This window comes from Cherax quadricarinatus, chromosome 39 (genome assembly GCF_038502225.1).
Source record: "Cherax quadricarinatus isolate ZL_2023a chromosome 39, ASM3850222v1, whole genome shotgun sequence".
Taxonomy (NCBI): domain Eukaryota; kingdom Metazoa; phylum Arthropoda; class Malacostraca; order Decapoda; family Parastacidae; genus Cherax; species Cherax quadricarinatus.
The window spans coordinates 8,942,633-8,963,503 of record NC_091330.1 but is presented as its reverse complement, the minus strand read 5'-3'; the positions used below and the strand labels follow the sequence as shown (position 1 = coordinate 8,963,503).

Here is a 20,871-nt window from a genome sequence, read left to right as displayed (position 1 = left end):
ATGTGTGGGTTCCAAACTGGTGCCGCATACTCCAATATGAGCCTAACGTACACAGTGTACAGGTTCCTGAACGATTCCTTATTAAGATGTCGGAATGCTGTTCTAAGGTTTGCTAGGAGCCCATATGCTGCAGCAGTTATTTGGTTGATGTGCGCCTCAGATGTGCCCGGTGTTATACTCAACCCCAAGATCCTTTTCCTTGCGTACTGTCTAGGAGTCTCTGACTCCTAGACTGTACTCCGTCTGTGGTCTTCTTTGCCCTTCCCCAATCTTCATGACTTTGCACTTGGTGGGGTTGAACTCCAGGAGCCAGTTGTTGGACCAGGCCTGCAGCCTGCCCTTTGTAGTTCTGCCTGGTCATCATCCGATTGAATTATTCTTATCAACTTCACATCATCTGCAGACAGGGACACTTCGGAGTCTATTTCTTCCATCATGTCATTCACAATTACAAGAAACAGCACCGATCCTAGGACTGATCCCCATGGCACCCCGCTCGTTACAGGCGCCCACCCTGACACCTCGCCACGTACCATGACTCGCTGTTGTCTTCCTGACAGGTATTCCCTGATCCATTATAGTGCCTTCCCTGTTATCCCTGCTTGGTCCTCCAGCTATTGCACTAATCTCTTGTGTAGAACTGTCAAACGCCTTCTTACAGTCCAAGAAAATGCAATCTACCCACCCCTCTCTCTCTTGTCATACTGCTGTCTCCCTGTCATAGAACTCCAGTAAGTTTGTGACACAAGATTTTCCGTCCCTGAAACTGTGCTGGCTGTCGTTGATAAGCTCATTCATTTCCAGGTGCTGCACCACCCTTCTGATAATCTTCTGAATGACTTTGCGTACTATACACGTCAGTGACACTGGTCTGTAGTTTAATGCTTCATGTCTGTCTCTTTTTTAAAAAATTGGGACATTTGCTGTCTTCCATACCTCATGTAGTAGCCCTGTGTGTGTGTGTGTGTGTGTGTGTGTGTGTGTGTGTGTGTGTGTGTGTGTGTGTGTGTGTGTGTGTGTGTGTGTGTGTGTGTGTGTGTGTGTGTGTGTGTGTGTGTGTGTGTGTGCGTGTGTGTGTGCGTGTGTGTGTGTATGTGTGTGTGTATGTGTGTGTGTCAGTGTGTCAGAGACTGGTGAGCGCGTGACTGCTCCTCCCACTGCACAACACCACTAGGCTGTTGCTACCCACAACACGGGCTGGCGTGGGCCTACAATTCTAGTGTTCATAGTTTGTGTTACTCTGCCACAGTGTTGAAATGGAAAATATTAAGAATGTACTTTGTTTTCTGAGACGCGTGTCATCCAATGGATTCTCACCACAAAATAGACTGGACATTCTTTTCGTAAGTAATTAATTTTTCATTCACTGTAAACTTTTAATTACCATTAAATACGTTGGGCTCTCCCAATACGTTTTTTTTTTTCTACGTTAGAATTCCTCAGGACAGAAATAAGTCACTTTCTCTGACTTTTTTTGGGTTATCCTAGGTAATTTACACACTATATGATAATTGTACATATGTGTACCTGTGCCTCAAAAAATTAAAGCCTATAAAACTCATATATCAACATCACGCATCACTGCATGGGAACAAAAAAAATCACTCGTTTAATAAACATACCCAAAGTGGTATGTTTATTAAATTAGTGATTGTGTCACTTTCTTACTTATTTCTTCCTGACTGGGATATTCTAGCGGCATTTTAGCCTATCCCAGCCCTCTTTCTCAGTCTTGTCAGCCATGAGGCCTAGCAAAAAAAAAAAAAAAAAAAAAACTTTCATCGCTTTTCCTGGCCTTGAAATGTTATCGCTTTTCCTGGCCCTGAAAATGTCTAATTGGTCGGTAATTTATTTGCTTGTTCAGTGTGTAACAGAACTCAGCCATCAGCAGCATCCATGTGAAAATTTGTGCACTCTAGCGTAGTGTATGTACACCTAGAAATGTACATCTATCAGTGTATGTACACCTAGAAATGTACATCTATCAGTGTATGTACACCTAGAAATGTACATCTATCAGTGTATATACACCTAGAAATGTACATCTATCAGTGTATATACACCTAGAAATGTGCATCTATCAGTGTATGTACACCTAGAAGTGTACATCTATCAGTGTATGTACACCTAGAAGTGTACATATATCAGTGTATGTACACCTAGAAGTGTACATCTATCAGTTTATATACACCGAGAATTGTGTATCTCTCAGTGTATATATACCAAGAAGTGTATGTGTATATACACCGAGAAGTATCTCTCAGTGTATATACACCAAGAAGCGTATATCTCTCAGTGTATATACACCAAGAAGCGTATATCTCTCAGTGCATATACACCGAGAAGTGTCTCAGCATATATACAGCGATATTTTTTTATTCACATTACTTTTATATATACGTAAAGGTCACACAACGCCGTGGAATGGGAGATAATCACGTTTGATCCGAGGAACGGGATGGCAGCTCCATTTCCTTGGATCAGCCTGTAAAATAAACATACTATATATTACCTGGAGTTTACCTGGAGAGAGTTTCGGGGGTCAACGCCCCCGCGGCCCGGTCTGTGACCAGGCCTCCTGGTGGATCAGCGCCTGATCAACCAGGCTGTTGCTGCTGGCTGCACGCAAACCAACGTACGAGCCACAGCCCGGCTGATCAGGAACTGACTTTAGGTGCTTGTCCAGTGCCAGCTTGAAGACTGCCAGGGGTCTGTTGGTAATCCCCCTTATGTGTGCTGGGAGGCAGTTGAACAGTCTCGGGCCCCTGACACTTATTGTATGGTCTCTTAACGTGCTAGTGACACCCCTGCTTTTCATTGGGGGGATGGTGCATCGTCTGCCAAGTCTTTTGCTTTCGTAGTGAGTGATTTTCGTGACGCTATTTCCATTTCACTACATCAGTTTTGACATTGTGATGAACGTCAGTTTCTCAATGCTTGAAATGTATGTCAGGTTACGTAAACTCCGCAAAACGTACATTTAACTACCGACTATTATACGTCTGGAAGGGAGGTGGCTCAGGAAAGACTTGTAACGTACAAATCTTAACGTTCATCCCTCGTAGTGCTAGAGTGAGCCATATTTTACACGGGAGTATGTGGAACCACACTGGAGTATATGGGAGTACACTGGATCATATGGGAGTACACTGGAGCATATGGGAGTACACTGGAGCATATGGGACCACACTGGAGTATATGGGAGTACACTGGAGCATATGGGACCACACTGGAGTATATGGGAGTACACTGGAGTATATGGGAGTACACTGGAGTATATGGGAGTACACTGGATCATATGGGAGTACACTGGAGTATATGGGACCACACTGGAGTATATGGGAGTACACTGGAGCATATGGGAGTACACTGGAGTATATGGGACCACACTGGAGTATATGGGAGTACACTGGAGCATATGGGAGTACACTGGAGTATATGGGAGTACACTGGAGCATATGGGAGTACACTGGAGTATATGGGACCACACTGGAGTATATGGGAGTACACTGGAGCATATGGGAGTACACTGGAGTATATGGGAGTACACTGGATCATATGGGAGTACACTGGAGTATATGGGACCACACTGGAGTATATGGGAGTACACTGGAGCATATGGGAGTACACTGGAGTATATGGGAGTACACTGGAACATATGGGAGTACACTGGAGTATATGGGACCACACTGGAGTATATGGGAGTACACTGGAGCATATGGGAGTACACTGGAGTATATGGGAGTACACTGGAGCATATGGGGGTACACTGGAGTATATGGGAGTACACTGGAGTATATGGGAGTACACCGAGTATATTCGAGTATAATGGGACTACACGGAAGTATATGAGTGCACGGGAGTATATAAGAGTACACGGGAGTATGTGGGAATGCACGGAAGTACACTGGAGTACATGTTAGAAGTAGAGTGCAGAATTTGAAGTTCAAATCGAGGTTATCTGCTGAGGTTTATCTGCTTCTACCTTAATTAAGATATGTTTACTATTATCTAAGTGTTTGAGGCAAGGATAACAAAACAGAAGGCTCTCGCCCCATCCTCCCAACCTCCGTCTTCTGCCAGCATGAGAAAAAAAAAAGCATACTAACAGCGTACTGGAAAAACGTCATGGAATTTAAAGACCGAACTCGACAAAACAATGTGATTACGCGTATGACTTATTTAAAAATATTAAGTGCAGTGACCAATAATTTTCTTTTTCTCCTCAGGGAACTTTCTTCACGCATCTCACCCTGACAGTATGGTAAGTATTATTATTATTGTTGTTGTTGTAGTTGTTGTTGTATTGTGCATCTTCTTTAGTTTCATCAAGTTCAAGGGACTGAACACCTTTTATTAAAGTTTAGGGACCGAATCTCTTTTATTAAGGCTGAGGGACTGTATACCCTTTTTTAAGGTTAATGGACTGGTTACCCTGAGTGTGGTAATGTCCGAAGACCTCACCTTCAAGGACCACAACACTGCCACCATCACATCTGCGAGGAAACTGATAGGATGGATAATGAGAACATTCAAGACAAGAGATGCTAAGCCAATGATGATCATTTTTAAATCACTTGTTCTCTCTAGGCTGGAATATTGCTTTACATTAACATCCCCATTCAAGGCAGGTGAAATTGCAGATCTAGAGAATGTACACAGAACCTTTACCGCACGTATAAGTTCCATCAAACACCTTAACTACTGGGAACGCCTGGAAGCACTTGACTTGCACTCACTAGAGCGCAGGCGAGAGAGATATATCATAATCTACACCTGGAAGATTCTGGAGGGACTGGTCCCTAATATGCACACAGCAATCACTCCATACGAAAGCAAAAGACTTGATAGGCGATGCAACATACCCCCAGTGAAAAGTAGGGGCGTCACTGGTACACTAAGAGAAAACGCAGTAAGTGTCTGGGGCCCAAACCTGTTCAACAGCCTCCCACTAGCAATAAGGGGCATTACCAGTAGACCCCTGGTTATCTTCAAGAGGGAGCTGGACAGATACCTAAAGTCGGTGCCGGATCAGCCGGGCTGTGGTTCGTACGTTAGACTGCGTGCGGCCAGCAGTAACAGCCTCATTAATCAGGCCCTGATCCACCGGGAGGCCTGGTCGTGGACCGGGCAGCGGGGGCGTTGATCCCCGGAATACCCTCCAGGTAGACCTATTATTAAGGCTGAGGGGCTGAACACATTTTTCATTAAGACTGAGGAAATGAATACCCTTTATTAATACTGAGGGTTAGGTTAGGTAAAGTTTGTCAGGAAACAGGACAAGTGTTTCCTGACGCGGGTCTTAGTCATATGATGACCCACATCTGGAGCTTTTGGTCACATGACTGAGGCCTTTCACTGGCTTACCGGTCCACCCCTCTAAAAATTAGTTATAATTGTAACTAAGGCTGAGGGACTGAACACCTTTTATTAAGGCTGAGGGACTGAGTACCCTTCATCAAAGCTTCAGTTCCTTGGATCGAGAGCCCTTTACTTTCTGAAATCAAGAGGAAAAATTGCTTTAAACTGTACAATAAAGAATCATGTAAATTCTCATTGTATATATGCTTTGATATACATCTTTGTGTATATTCTCTGAACGTTTTATATCTTTCAGTGTACATGCGTTGAGAAACACTGCTTGCGATATAAACATTTAGAGATACTTACCTCCCGGTATATATAATACACTGAGAGACACACACACCTCTTCCTGTATATACAGATACTTCTGTAAGAGTAATACAGTGCGAGATATATACCTCTCTGGCTATTCAGATACGCATCCCTATGTGGATATACAATGAGAGATACACATCTCAGCAAATACACACTTCTCGGCTTATATAAACAGCAATACACCTCTCGGTGTATAAACACTAAAAGAAACATCTCTCGGAGCATATACACAGCGAGAAACACACCTCTAGGTGTATATACACAAGTGTAACTGGAAACTACCACCCACAGAATAGGCACACGGAGTGTATAATAACACTAGGTTAATGAGGCTTAAAGCCTATCGACTACATGAGATTATTAAGATTGCACGTAACCTGTTCACCAGTCAAGAATACTTTCATCCTTGAAGTAGGGATTAAAATAATCTCTCAGTACATGCATACACATCTCTCGGTGTATATATAGTATATATATATATATATATATATATATATATATATATATATATATATATATATATATATATATATATATATATATATATATATATATATATAGAGAGAGAGAGAGAGAGAGAGAGAGAGAGAGAGAGAGAGAGAGAGAGAGAGATAGATAGTCTTGCCCGCAAACGCGCTGGAGCCTCGTCAGGTGCTAGCTACACTGAAGAAGGTTCTTCCTTTACAGGAGCAGCATGTGTGAATGTTTGCCACAGACCTTCATGCTGTACAATGCTGTCTTCCTCCTCACCATCCTGTGGAGCCTACACCAGCGTGAGTCTCAAGAAGCTCCCTTCATGGTGAGTCTCGACTCATCCTGCTTATCTGGCTGTGGTTGCAGTGGTCGAGCCTCAGCTGCTGGTCCCCCCTGTTAATAAGCCCTTACCAAGTTCACTCCTCCTTTCTTCTATTATTATTATTACTACTACTAGCAGCAGTACTATTACTACAACTAGCAGTAGTAATAGTATTTTCACTAAGAAGCACTTAATCCATTGAAGTCATATAATGCAGTGGGGCGGGGGAGAAGAAAGATAATCAGCTTTGGTTCAAAGAAGGGAAGGGGTAGCTCTAACTCCTTGGATCAAGAGCTCTTCACCGGCTTCATGGTACCTCTCTGGAAGAAGTACACTATAAAAAGAATTCTGTTTCAGGCTCTGTGCATCAACGCACTGGCGATGGTGTTCGATACTGTGCATCTTGCACTGTTCTGGCCATTAATAATGAGTGAGTATTGTGTACACTTGTGTATCTGAATGTTATATGGAAGAACGTGATTAGTTTTTGCTAATCATTCAGTATTTCTTAATTTTTCTTGCCTAATTTTTAGTTTACCGTCTTTATTATGCACCCCATAACCATCCTGTGGATGGTAGCGCAAGAGTATATGGATACACAAAGAACCTGGGAACTTGACCCCAAACGGGGGTTAACGGAAATACATCTAGGTACATATTTACGAATTATATTTCATAATTAACAAACTAATTTAGGATGGTTGCTCATAGTATCAATGTTGAAACCAAGAACAATATTAGATTATTTTTATTCAATTGACAAGTAATAAAATTGTATGGATAACTAAGACCACTAAAACCAATAATTTATCTTCATGCGATTAAAGCTGGACCGATGAAGTTTGGTGGAGGAATGGTGGTGCTGAACCTTATGCTCCGTCCTTTCTCCAGCTTCCTACTTTTCCGTATTGTGCAGGAGAGAGCCCAGGCTCGGGGCACCTACCACCTACCTTCCGGCTTCGAACGCATTTTCGGTACGTATATGTTTAGTGAAGTGGTATGCGAGGTGACAGCAGCAACTACTTGAAGAAGTACAAGATACACACCGAGAAGTGTATGTCCCTCGGTGTTTGAGTGTTTAATATTTACCTAATGGTTATAATCATAAACATAATATTTAAAGGGGTGGACCAGTAAGCCAGCGGAAGGCCTCTGTCAGATGACCAAAAACTCCAGTATAATATACATTATAGATGCTACTTATTTTCTGATTTTCACTAGCTTTGATAATTTTGTTATATCGAGAGGTTTCTTTGTCATGAAGAAATAACTTTAGAGTTTTTTGTAATAAATTCTTCCCTTGTCACATATACTCTTAATTTTGTAATTTACTGCAATATGTATTAGTCGTGTTTGTCACTGATATCGATATACTTCTTGACACAGCTGGCCACAAACGTGGCCTATATGAAGATATTGACCAGACTCCAAGGAGCGAGCCTGTCACCCTCCACTCTGAGACTGCTCCAATTTCCTCGACGCCACATAAACAAGAAACATTTGTTGTGTGATAAGATACAGAGAGTCCAGGATGGGTATAACCTGCATAATCATTGAAACTTACGTGTGTATTATTGGGTTATCTTAAAACAAACTCTATTTCTTTGTGCAGTATACAAAATGTAGTTAACATATAATAAATATTGTTAAACACAAACGAAAGCTATTTACATTTTATGCATTAGATTAAAGCTACATAATTTTTACTATAAGTGGATGCCTAAAGCATGAATACGCCCTCGGAACAAGTGTACAAATTTATACCACTGACTGTAGATGTAGAATTTCCCGAATATAGCTTTTCTTAAGCTATAACCTATATAGTACCTCACAGCAGTGCTACACTTCCGGGCGGCCTTTTTTTTTTAAATATCTATGTCAACTCATAGTTAGATGGCACTGCTGAGTTGCAATAGGAAATAACTAACACGTGATTATGTAACTCAGTGCCACAATCGCTGAATGACCATACAGGTTTAGCTCATGGTTGTTCTGCATACACACACACACACATATTATATATATATATATATATATATATATATATATATATATATATATATATATATATATATATGTCGTGCCGAATAGGCAGAATTTGCGATCTTGGCTTAAATAGCAACGCTCATCTTGCCATATAGGACAAGTGAAAATTTGTGTATGCAATAATTTCGCCAAAATCATTCTGAACCTAACGAAAAAAATATATTTCACAGCGTTTGTTTAGTATTAAATTACTGTAAATAAATCTAAAATATATTTAGTTGGGTTAGGCTAAAATAAATTGACCTTGTTATAATAAGGTTAGGTAAGTTTTCTAAGATTCTTTTGGTGCAAAATTAAAATTTTTTACATTAACATTAATGAAAAAAATATACCTTTAAACGTATAAAAGAACATTTTAGAAAGGTCTTAATTTTAAATGAGTTCTTGCTAATTGACCAGTTTTACATATTCGGCACGACATATATATATATAAATATATATATATATATATATATATATATATATATATATATATATATATATATATATATATATATATATATATATATATATATATGTATATATATATATATGCTTAATAAGCCGAATTCCCTTAAAAATTAAACTTTCCCAAAAATATTTTCACAAATTTATATCAATTTTTTTTTCATTGACAATAATATAAAGGTTTTTTATTTTTGAACCGAAACTAACATAGAAACCTGACCTAACCTCCCTTAATGTTCATTTTCTCATTGTATAACTATTGCAAATTTCTGCGATTTAATCGTTAGTGGAGCTTGCTACCATCTGCAGCTCATAAGACTGCCATCCCCACGAGCCCCTTTGAGGCGGGGTAGATGGCAGACCAGAGGCCTAGCTTCTTCCTACGAGCCCCGTGAGGGCGGGGAATGTGGCTAGGCCTGGGGACACTTGGTCCCAAAGATGAGGAGGTACTTGTACCTCCTCCCATGGGAGACTTAAGTCTCGAGACACTCCCCAGATAGGGAGCCAAGGCCGGGTCACCACTACTTGGAAAAGACCCGGGCCGGGAGAATACCGGCGAATAAAAAAAAAAAAATCTGCGATTTACTGATAAACAAGAATCAGTTATCGTGAATTTTTTATAAAGATTGTATCTAGCATTGCAGCGTTGTATAGCCCTTGTGGTTTAGCGCTTCTTTTTTATTATAATAATAATAATGTATCTAGCATTATCCATTAAGCTGTTCTAAAGTATGATTGATGTAATTATTTTTATTGAAGCTATTTTTACTAAATTCTTTCGATTATTATTATTATTATTATTATTATTATTATTATTATTATTATTATTATTATTATTATTATTATTATATATTTTTACTAAGTAAGATTGTGTAGTCCACACTTCTCAGTATTATCACTAGAGGCTAAACTAGTGTTGGACATGATTGGAAACGTGAGGACCTCAGCTGGTGAGTGAAATATAGAGCTAATAATTCTTCCTTGTTTTTGTCTCCGTGTGTTTTTTTTCCTCCCTCTCAGTGACCAGTCTTCTATACACTTTTATGCTACACCAAAAAATACACACATACACAAATGTGTATATATATATATATATATATATATATATATATATATATATATATATATATATATATATATATATATATGTATAATGTATATATATATATATTATATATATATATATATATATATATATATATATATATATATATATATATATATATATATATATATATATATATATATATATATATATATATATATATATATATATATATATATATATGTATATAACACATAGGCCATTTCCCACCGAGGCAGGGCGACCCCGAAAAAAAGAAGAAACACTCATCATCATCTTACCTCTGTCAAGGCTGATGGAGTGAGGATAGATGGGCGGTTCATAGTGCTGGAGGGTGGGGCTAGATGACTATGCAGCACTTAGCTTGTTAAGAAGCAGCTGAAACACCTGTTTCAGTGTTGGTCACAGCTGCGCCACCTACAGGGATTTTAGAGTTAGTCATTCGGCAGCCATTGGTGTGTGTGGTAACGGGCTTACGCTGTGTTTCAACTGGAGTGACTTCCGGAGGTTACAGCCTCCCGAGGCCGGTCCCAGACCTGGGAGACAAGACAACGCATGTTACCGGTAATACCAGTCCATGATGACCCAAGAAAGGCAACAGAATCACTTATTTCCATTGGGCTCCTTTGGGTGAGACCCACGACAGTTTAACACCCAGGTACCTATTTACTGCCAGATGAACGGGGGACAGCAGGTGTGAGGATACTTCCCTGTACATCTTATCTCGTCAGCTTCAGTGAGTTGCAGGACGTCCGTTCACTCTTAACCAAGATAAGTTTTTAATCTATCTTTTTTGCACATTCCTCCCAGGCGCTGTATGATCTCTACTGGTTTAGCGCTCCCTAATAAATTTAATAATTAGTTACACTAGTTATCTACACGACCCAACAATTTGTTATTAAAGATAGTAAAGAGTTATGGGTTCACAGCAGCCCGGGTCATTCCCTGCGACACATCCGGGTTAAAAATCCGCACAAATATTAATCTTACCCAGGAGCTGTAGGTTAACCCTCCGACCCTCCGTCCCCTCAAGGGAGGTTTCTTGACGCTGGTGAGGGGCCCTTGATCTAGGGAATTGGATCTGATCCAGTTCCCTGAATTAAGCCTGAATACCTTCCCCCCCCCACATGAGCTGTATAATCCTACGGGTTTAGCGCTCCCCCATGATTATAATAATTAACCCTCCGAACAAGTCCGGAGGGTTACCTACCCAGGATAACCCAAGGAAGTCAGTGCGTCATCTTGTATCCAATTTGGGGCCTTTCAGTCTTATCCTCCAGGATGCGACCCACACCAGTCGACTAACACCCAGATACCTAATTATTGCTAGGTGAACAGGGACATTAAGTGTAAGGAAACAAGCCCAACATTTCCACCCGTTTCGGGGATCGAACCACCTAGGAGAATTTGGGCTGCGTCACCTATGCCAGCTGAGTGTGTCAAGGTAGGTGATACTGCAGATGCATAACTTGAGATCACGCAGATGCCGATACAAATAATACATTTTTACTGTTTTCGAAAAAAAAAATGACCACAGCAGGACTACATCGGGGAATCTTGAATTGCTATGTCCGTAGTGTTTTGTTCTACCTACATACAATGATTTTATTGGGGAAAGGAGAAAGAGTAGGGTATAGACTCCGAGCATAACCAAACCATACCCCGGCCGGGATTGAACCCGCGGTCATAGTCTCAAAACTCCAGCCCGTCGCGTTAGCCACTGGACCAGCTAGCCACAATAAGATTCGTCCAACTAGGTATATTTCTACACCATAGGAAGGTCAGCACAGGCACCACTGTGACCACAAATGCAAGTTTTTACAGACGAATCTCCAGCTAGCGTGGCCGTGACGAACTCTAGCAATCGTGTCATTACGATTTCGTGAGTCACTCGAGCATATTGATCTTTATTAAATTCACGGCAGTTGTTTACCTGTGCAGGATGTGGTAGAAGAGAATTAATTCATTCATCATCATAGAGCAGCGGCAGCGGCAGCAACGGTATCCTACCAGCTCTTCTTTCTCAAAAAAACATCGCCCATCAAAACTTGTGATGGCCTAAGTGAAAGTTCAACTACATGAACCCACGTAGACCACAACATGACCCAAGAATACTAAGAATGTAACCCAATTCTTGACAAAATTAGAAGATCTAAGGAAGACAGCCCTGCTAACCCAAACACTGCCTCCGCTGCCAGACAACCACTTAACCCAAGCTCCGAGAAAACAAGCCTTCTCCTCCATTGCTACACAGTATCTACTTCAGTGATACTATGAAAGGATATCGCAGAAGACACAACACCAGTAATAAAAGAATAACAGCAAGGACCCTAGAACTCAACTTGTCTACCCAGCAGGACGCCAGTGTATCATCAACCCCCCTCACCGACGCCACCCAGGGAACAACAACAACAACAACAAACATGGCTGACTCCCCCTCCAACTCCACTCCCTTCAAAGGATTCATCCATGATAACTCAGGTACGATTATTCCTGACAATATCAAGGACTACATCGTTGCTCTAGAAAATGAAATCAAAGATATCAAAGCAGCACTCGAGCGACGAGATTCCAAGATAACCAACCTCGAGAATAAGATCCAAAACCTTGAAGAGAAGATTACATCGGGAAGTGTTGACACAGAAAATACTCTAAAAGCAGCTATAGCCAGTCACACTGAGCAAATAACAACAATAAATATGAAGGTTGAAGAAGCAATCAAGGACTGGAATCAGAACATGCACACTCGACTAAATGAATACCTTGATTTCCAAGACGACAAAACTGAACAAGATAAGTTGTCTGATGCAGTTATAATAAACAGTCCACACATTCCTAGTGACATAACACAAGCTCAGTGCAAAGAAACTGCTGTCAGGATAATACAGGACCACGTACAAGTCATCGTGCAAAACAATGAAATCAAAGAAACACGTTTGTTAGGAAAACCAGGAAGTAAACACAGTATAATGATCCGACTTCATTCATACGATAAAAGAAAGGACCTAATTAAATCAGCAATTACAATGAAAAATGGAGTGTACATAAATGAGTGTCTAACAAAAAAACGTCAAAACCTTCTGTTCAGGCTGAGAAAACTTAAACAGGAAAACAAAATACATCAGTGTTTCACGCGAGATGGGAAAATACCTTACCACCCTTTATATACAAAAAAGTGTCACAAGTGCTATCACCAATCATTGCAACACTCTTTAACAAATCCATTGAATCCTCCACCTTCCCTACAGTACTCAAAATAGCAAGGGTCACCCCGATCCACAAAGGAGGAGACCAAACAGAGTTGAATAACTATAGGCCAATATCCAACTTACACCCTCTCTCAAAAATCTTCGAAAAATTAATTCATAAACGAATCTACTCCTACCTTATCTCCCAAAACATACTCAACCCCTGCCAATTTGGATTCAGGCCTAATAAAAATACTAATGATGCTATTATACACATGCTAGAACATATATACACTGCAATAGAGAAAAAAGAAGTCCCACTGGGGATCTTCATTGACTTACGTAAAGCTTTTGATACAGTTGACCATGACTTGCTCCACGTAAAATTGTCACACTATGGTATAAGAGGGCACTCCCTCAACTACCTCAAGTCATACCTCAGCAACAGAAGCCAATATGTGTACGCAAATGGGGCAAACTCTTCTGCACAACCAATTACAGTTGGTGTCCCACAGGGAAGTGTCCTTGGCCCTCTTCTCTTTCTCCTATACATAAATGACCTACCAAATGCTTCTCAATTACTCAAACCCACACTATTTGCTGATGACACAACATACGTCTTCTCCCACCCGAGCCCAGTCACGCTAGCCAATACTGTAAATGCATTCGTCTCTCACCCTGCGGGCTGAGAGGACGCTTTCTGAGCCTGCTCTTGCTTACACCTGGTGGCGAACCGTGTACTACAGTACGCAAGATGGCGGATCGTCAAGGTAGAAGAGTAAACACAGTCTGTGTGGAATTTATTCGTGGCTCTCTCAGTGGTGCAACGATGCATGTCTTGTTGCCTACCATCATTCGCGACGTCTATGGCATCCCCACTGAGGAATTATATGGTGTGGCTCTCAATGGGATGTCGAGGTTTTTTGTAAAATTCGCAAATGCCGGCTTTTACTCCAAGATTGTGGACGCTTTTCAAGAGAGAAAAATGGCGGTGAATTCAGCCGTAGAGGTATGTCTGCATGACGTCTCCACATACGTCACCTGGGTCAAAGTAAGGAACGTGCCTTTCGAGGCGGAGGAGTATATTATTCGGAAAGTTTTTGGCAAATACGGCACGGTACATGCAGCGACCAAGGGAGTATGGAGGGAGGGCCCATACGAGGGGCTCCCGGAAGGCTCCTGCACCCTAAAGATGACATTAAAACAGCCGATTCCATCTTACGTTTATCTAGAGCACTACAGGACCCAAGTTTTTGTTCACTATGCGGGCCAACATAAGACATGCAGGTTATGCAACTCGTATGACCATATGGCTGCTCAGTGCTCCAGACGCCTGGTTGTACGTATCCGGGAACCTTCTCCTGTGGTCCTAAGAACCGAGGCCTTTGATCTGGAGACTGGTCCCTCGCCTGAACAAGGACCTAAGCTTTGGAGTGAGGAAGTACAACAAGAGGAGATGCAGTCTATGGCGTGCGCCACCCTGTCGGTGGACACTACAAACGTGCCCACGCCACCTGTGGGGCCTACGGAGCCTGTGGGGTTGTCACAGGAAAGGTTGCTGGAGAACGTGTTAAACGATCTCCTGGATGGGGCAGAGCATAGCCCAGACGTTTCACCTGAGAGTCAAGACGTGGTGAAGGATGATTCGCCAAAGATGGGAGACCTGGACGTGCCTACAATGACACGGATGCATGAGGTGGTGGTGGAAGTTCACCAGGAGGCTTCGTCTGGTGAGGCGATGTGTGTGGAAGTTGGTTCCCGCAAACGGACGGCAGGAGTGTCGGATATGGACGAGGTCCTGACACCGGGACAGCGTCCAGGGAAGAAATTATGGTCGAAAGTGGCGGAGGCGCCTCCTGCAGACGGGGTTGGGGCAAGCGCCCAGCATGTGGGTAGGGCACGGGGGGGTGAGGGGGGCCTTGGGAAGTCAAAGGTCAAAGAAGGTCAGTGTAATGTACATGTAGGAACGGGAAAGACCCACAAGCATAGAGGAAAACCTCCTTTTGTGAATTCAAGTGTGTTACCATCAATGTAAATGGTCTGCGGGCAGAGTTTAAGTGTGTGTGGATGGAGTGGTTCTTGCGCAGATATGCTGTGGACGTATGTTTCATACAAGAACACAATTATAAGTTTGGGCGAGAGTTACGGTTAAAAGGCTACCGAATGTATGTTAGCAGTTCTTTAAAATTAAAGGGTGGGGTAGCTATAGCGGTGAAGGAGTCCAGCCCTTGGCGTGTCTTAAGATGGGAGGAGGGGGGAGGTGGGAGGGTGGTGAGGGTAGATGGGTACTGGGGTGAGGTGAGGGTTTGTTTTATTGGCGTTTACATGCCAGCGGACAGCAACACTAAAGTTAAAGTAGACTTTGTAAGGGAGGCTTTAACGTTTTACACTCGGGGTTTGCCGTTCATTACCGTCATGGGTGGGGATTGGAATTGCGTTATCCGCCATGGCGATGTTGAGCCGCGGGGGGCGGGGTGCGTTTTACCTGTCTTACGGAATCTGCTGGGGGATGCAGGGGTTTATGATGTGGTGGGGCGGGGTGGGTGGGGGGTGGAGCATACGTTCGTTCGTAGGGGCTATGCGGCCCGTCTGGATAGACTTTATGTAACACAAGGGATTAGAGTTGGGCACGTACAGACCTTTGATGTGGGGTTTTCAGATCACCGTGCAGTGCTAGCGGACTTGAACTGGGATGGAATGATCAGGGTTTATCCAGGTTATTGGAAACTGAACGTGCGGCTATTGGAGGGGGAGGGGGATGGGTCAGCTTTTCAGGACTGGTGGAAGGATATTTGGGAAACGCGACGGGCAGGTGAATGTTTGTTGGAATGGTGGGAAACGCGTGCCAAACCTGGAATAGCGAGTTATTATAAGAAGCGGGGAAAAGAGGAGGCGAGGTGGAGGTATGGGCTGCAAAACTATCTGGAGGGGCAGCTAAATGATTACTATGTGGGGGGCGGGAGTAGTAGTCGGTATGACGACATTGAACATCTTCGTAGTCGACTTGCAGAAATTCACAATGAACGTTTCAATGCGGTTAGAGTCAGAGCAGGTATGGAAGAAGTGCTATGGGGTGACAAACCTTCGGGTTGTGTCTTGCGCAAATTTAGGGTCAGGCAACAGGCGACGTCCCTCTTGCAATTGGAAGTATGCACGGGTTTGGGTGGTTACCTGCCGGGTCAAGTACTCCTCACCACGGACAGCATGAGTTTTTATGCTGATCTATGGTTTGGGGAAAAGCTACGGAGGGGAGTAGGGGGGGTCCATGAGGGCGGCCTGGTGAGGAGGGATTTCAGAAAAGTTATAAGTGACAGGGATAGAACGGTACTAGAAGGTAGCATTCGAGTGGAGGAGGTAGAGGAGGCGATTTTTAGTATGAGTAAAGGAAAGGCACCAGGTATAGATGGCATTTCGAATGATTTTTATAGGGCGCATTGGGGAAGTATTAAGCATTGTTTGGTTGATGTATTAAATTGCATGCTCACGGAGGGGAGGTTAGGTATGTCACAAAGTACGGGGGTAGTTGTGTTGGTGCCCAAAAAGGGAGGGGGGAGGGGTCTGAGTGCATATAGAGCAATATCTCTTATGTGCTCTGACTATAAAATCTTTGCAAAAGTTTTAGGAAACAGAATGAGGAAGGTTATGGGGTCGGTTATTCACGAGGGACAGCTAGGCATACCAGGTAGGAGCATGAGGGACGGACATGTACGTATTAGGGAGTTTTTGGAGGAATGTCAAGGGGGGGGTGTCCTCGGGCTTGACTGGCAAAATGCTTATGACTGTGTTGATAGGGATTTATTGAGGCTTATTTTATTGAAGCAGGGTTTTGGAGAGGGAATTGCAAGATGGGTGGATACCTTGTATGCCACGGCTATGGTACGCATACAGGTAAACGGTAAATTGGGTCAGCCGGTCCGTATGGAAAGGGGTTTGAGGCAAGGGTGCCCCCTCTCCCAGCTGCTTTTTGCTTGTATGCAAAACCCATTTTATGAGCTGGTGGATGGTGGTTTGAGGCGTGGAACGCTGAGCAGTGACCATGCAGCGCGTGTGGTCGGGTACGTAGATGATACCACAATTCTGTTAAAAGGGGAGGAGGATTTGCAGATCGTGGGATGGATTGTTGAGTTTTTTGGGGCAGAGTCAGGCATGTGCGTTAACAAGGCAAAATCGAAATTATTGGAGGTGGGTACATGGGTGGGGGGGAGGTTGGGCGAAAGGTATGGGTGGTCAGTCGTGGTGCAACTTAGAATATGTGGCATCGTGTACATGGCAGATGAGAGGGAGAGCCGAAGGGTAAACTCTGAATTGGTGGTTAACAAGGCTTTAGATCGACTTCGGGGGTTAAGAGCTGGGGATGTCTCGTTGCAACAGAGGACAGTAGTGGTTAATACACTTGTTTATAGTAAAGTATGGGGTGTGGCCGCGGTGTACCCTTTAAGAGATACGGATATTCAGGATCTGCAGAGAAGGGTCTTACGTTATGTTTGGGGTTTCGGGAGGGCTTGGTTAAGTCGGGAGGTTGTCATGACCCATGTTCGCCGTGGGGGTTTAGGTCTCTTGGCTTTGGGGCCACGGGTGAAGGCCCTCTATGTAAAGCAGCGGTTCCTTAGGGCGGGCGGTGAGAAGGGCATCCGGGTGGGTCGGGTAATGATCGAAATGCGTAAATGGTGGAGCGGCAGGGGATTAATAGAGTGTGAGGACATGCTGCGTTTGTTGTTAAAGTTGAGAAATGCGAAACGGATCCAGGTGGGGCAAATGGTCAGCATATGTTGTCGTAGGGAAATTGTACAGGGATTGTCTGTTTTTCCGCTGTATAATTGGGGGGAAATATGGGAAGGATTTTGTAAACTTAAGTTGGCACCAAGGGTTCGTGAATTGGTGTACAGATTTGTCATGGGGATTTTAGCATCAAAATCGGTCTTAAATAGGATGGGTTTGGTAAGGGAGGCGGATTGCTTGCGTTGCGGTCTTGAAGAAACAGCTTTTCATGCTGTCTACTTTTGTGATACCTTGGACAAAGTTCGTTCGTGGTTGGGGCGGGTTTTAGATTTTCTTAGTGGGGGAAGTATTTCAACCTTACGGGCCTTAACATTGGAAGTTAGCGGAGTATCAAGTGAGGTACGAAGAGCAATAATGTACGTGGTGGCTGATTTCCTCTATATCTCGTGGGGTATGCGGGAAACCGGGGGATCAGGTAGGATCAGGGCAATTGCGGCAGGTATCTACAGAACGTATTGCAGAAATAAACTCGTATATGGTAGAAGTTGGGATAATAGTTTTCCGGCAAAGTATCGATGTCTTACTGTTCACATGTTGCTGCAACTGCGGGTGGGGTAAGGCAACAGGGGGCTGGACTCCCCCCGTGATAGCACCAAACGGTATGTTAGAGACTTTAGGGTAGAGCGCGGGTTTTAGGGAGTGACGTGTATGTATTATGAATGGTTCCATACGTCTGTGTGTGTATGGTTGTGGCGTTGTGTGGCACTGAGATCTTGAATTACTCATAAAATGAAGTCTTGTGGAATGTGTGACACGTTTTGTTAAGTTTATATGTGGCGTGATAGATGTTATAAGGAGTTTAGTGTTGGTAACTTACTAAAATCATAATAGACCATTTGGATATTACTTTTTCATGTTGTAATCTTGGGTTCTTTAAAATGTGTACATAGCCTAGTATTGTACCGACATGTAGGATGAGGTGTATTATCTTGCATTTTGAGTGTGAACTTCACGATATGCAATGTTTTGAAAGTTTATAATTCATGGTTAACATTAATATTTGATATTATATTGGTGGTGTATATTCTTCTACTTATTACAGTGTATGTGTATAGGAGTGTAATGTTTCATAACTGTTTTAGTCTGTAAATTTATGTTGTCTTGTTCATGCACTACCAACTCTTAGGTAAACACTCATTAAGGTTTTGATGAGGTCAGTGTATGACCATTCATTAGGATAATTAATGTATGTTATTTAGAACGGCGACTGTACATACGGGGGAAGGGGGGTAGAAGTGTCAGCTGTGTCTGCACTGGCAATAATGATTGTAAAAGGAGGGTTTGTAGGTTATGTATATGGTTGTGGGTTATGTATATGGTTGTGGGTTATGTATATGGTTATGTATATGGTTGTGGGTTATGTATATGGTTGTAACATGGCCATTATCTATGGTGTTCTTTAAATGTACCAGGATTGTGTACTAGAGGTTTTGTAATATCTAGTGTGGTTTTTAATTTTATACTCTTATACATTATTGTATTTGTCCTATGTTCTAAATAAAAATATAAAAAAAAAAGAAATACTGTAAATACCGAATTACAGAAAATATCTACCTGGATGAGTACTAACAAACTTACACTAAACATTGACAAAACCTACTTCATTCAGTTTGGTAACAGAGCTACAGATGTCCCTCTTAACATAATGATAAACGGATCACCTATCACAAAGCTAACAGAGGGAAAATTCTTAGGAATCCACCTTGATAATAGACTCAAATTTCATACACATATACAACAAATTTCTAAGAAAATTTCCAAGACTGTAGGCATACTATCGAAGATACGGTACTATGCTCCACAGTCAGCCCTCCTGGCCCTATATCACTCTCTTATTTACCCCTATCTCACCTATGGAATTTGTGCATGGGGCTCAACAACAAGTAACCATCTCAGACCACTAATTACCCAACAAAAGGCTGCAGTTAGAATGATAACAAATTCTCACTACAGGCAGCACACTCCACCAATATTCAATACACTCAACCTACTCACCATACAAAACATCCATACTTATTACTGCACCTATTACATACATAGAACACTCAACTCTGATATTAACCCTCCCCTCAAACATCTCCTTGCCAACCTCAACAGAACACATGACCATAACACAAGGCACAGATCACTCTTTGATATTCCTCGTGTCCATCTCACGCTATGCAAAAACTCAATGCACATAAAAGGCCCTAAAATCTGGAATTCATTACCTGTAAATATAAAAGAAACACTACCTGTTTATAAATTCAAGTCTCTTCTCAAAGATCACTTACTCACCCAAAACCAAATAAATACTGAATAACTGAACCTTATAAATTGTATATCTTAAATGTTTCTCACAATTATATCACATAAATGTTAAACCTAAAACCCAATCTAACTTTATTATTTTTTAAATACACTACCTAACAGAATACTCCATTCTACTGAATTTATAACAATGCATGCAACCATATGACCTGTCTTTGTAATACTCACTTGTGCTTTATAGTAATCAGTTTACATTAATGTTTTTCACTGATTTCACCATTGCTTAGTTAATCTTAAGTTAATTTTAAGCCAGCCCGTAATGCTATGCATAGTATAAGTGGCTTTGGCATGCTGCTCTTATCTGTATTTTTTTGTACCTCTGTAAGTGTGCTCAAATTATAAATAAATAAATAAATAAATAAATAAATTAGCATAACCAAAATCTCTTTTAAAGTACATTTTGTGAAATTGGTTTTGGGCTGTGTACACTGAAACTGGCTTGGTTAGTTACAGTGGTAATGACCTATTTACATGGATATATCTGGTTACGTTCTTAATGAGTTATTTATATAGACATGAATTCTCGCAAAAAATATGGGCTG

The 20,871-nt window shown here is 42.0% G+C and overlaps 2 protein-coding genes across 4 annotated transcripts in view; both read left to right on the top strand.

Annotated features, from left to right (window-relative positions):
• Positions 1–1,114: 1,114 nt before the first annotated feature.
• On the top strand, positions 1,115–8,931 carry LOC128696224 (type-1 angiotensin II receptor-associated protein-like). The gene is made up of 6 exons (XM_053787349.2): positions 1,115–1,343; positions 4,230–4,264; positions 6,367–6,478; positions 6,833–6,905; positions 7,303–7,449; positions 7,862–8,931. The coding sequence occupies exons 1-6, from the start codon at positions 1,257–1,259 to the stop codon at positions 7,984–7,986; spliced, it is 579 nt and encodes a 192-aa protein (XP_053643324.1). The 5' UTR covers positions 1,115–1,256; the 3' UTR covers positions 7,987–8,931.
• A 1,536-nt stretch (positions 8,932–10,467) lies between these two features.
• LOC128696322 (type-1 angiotensin II receptor-associated protein) overlaps positions 10,468–20,871 on the top strand; it is a 33,838-nt gene continuing 23,434 nt past the window's right edge. For 2 of the 3 annotated variants that reach the window (XM_053787519.2, XM_070092346.1), the window contains exon 1: positions 10,468–10,788. Coding sequence is in view for 1 of the 3 variants with exons in the window: in XM_070092347.1 (XP_069948448.1) it covers positions 10,608–10,616 (9 nt within the window). In the remaining 2 variants the exon portion in view is untranslated. The remainder of the gene's footprint in view (positions 10,789–20,871) is intronic. The other variant, XM_070092347.1, reaches the window with a different exon arrangement.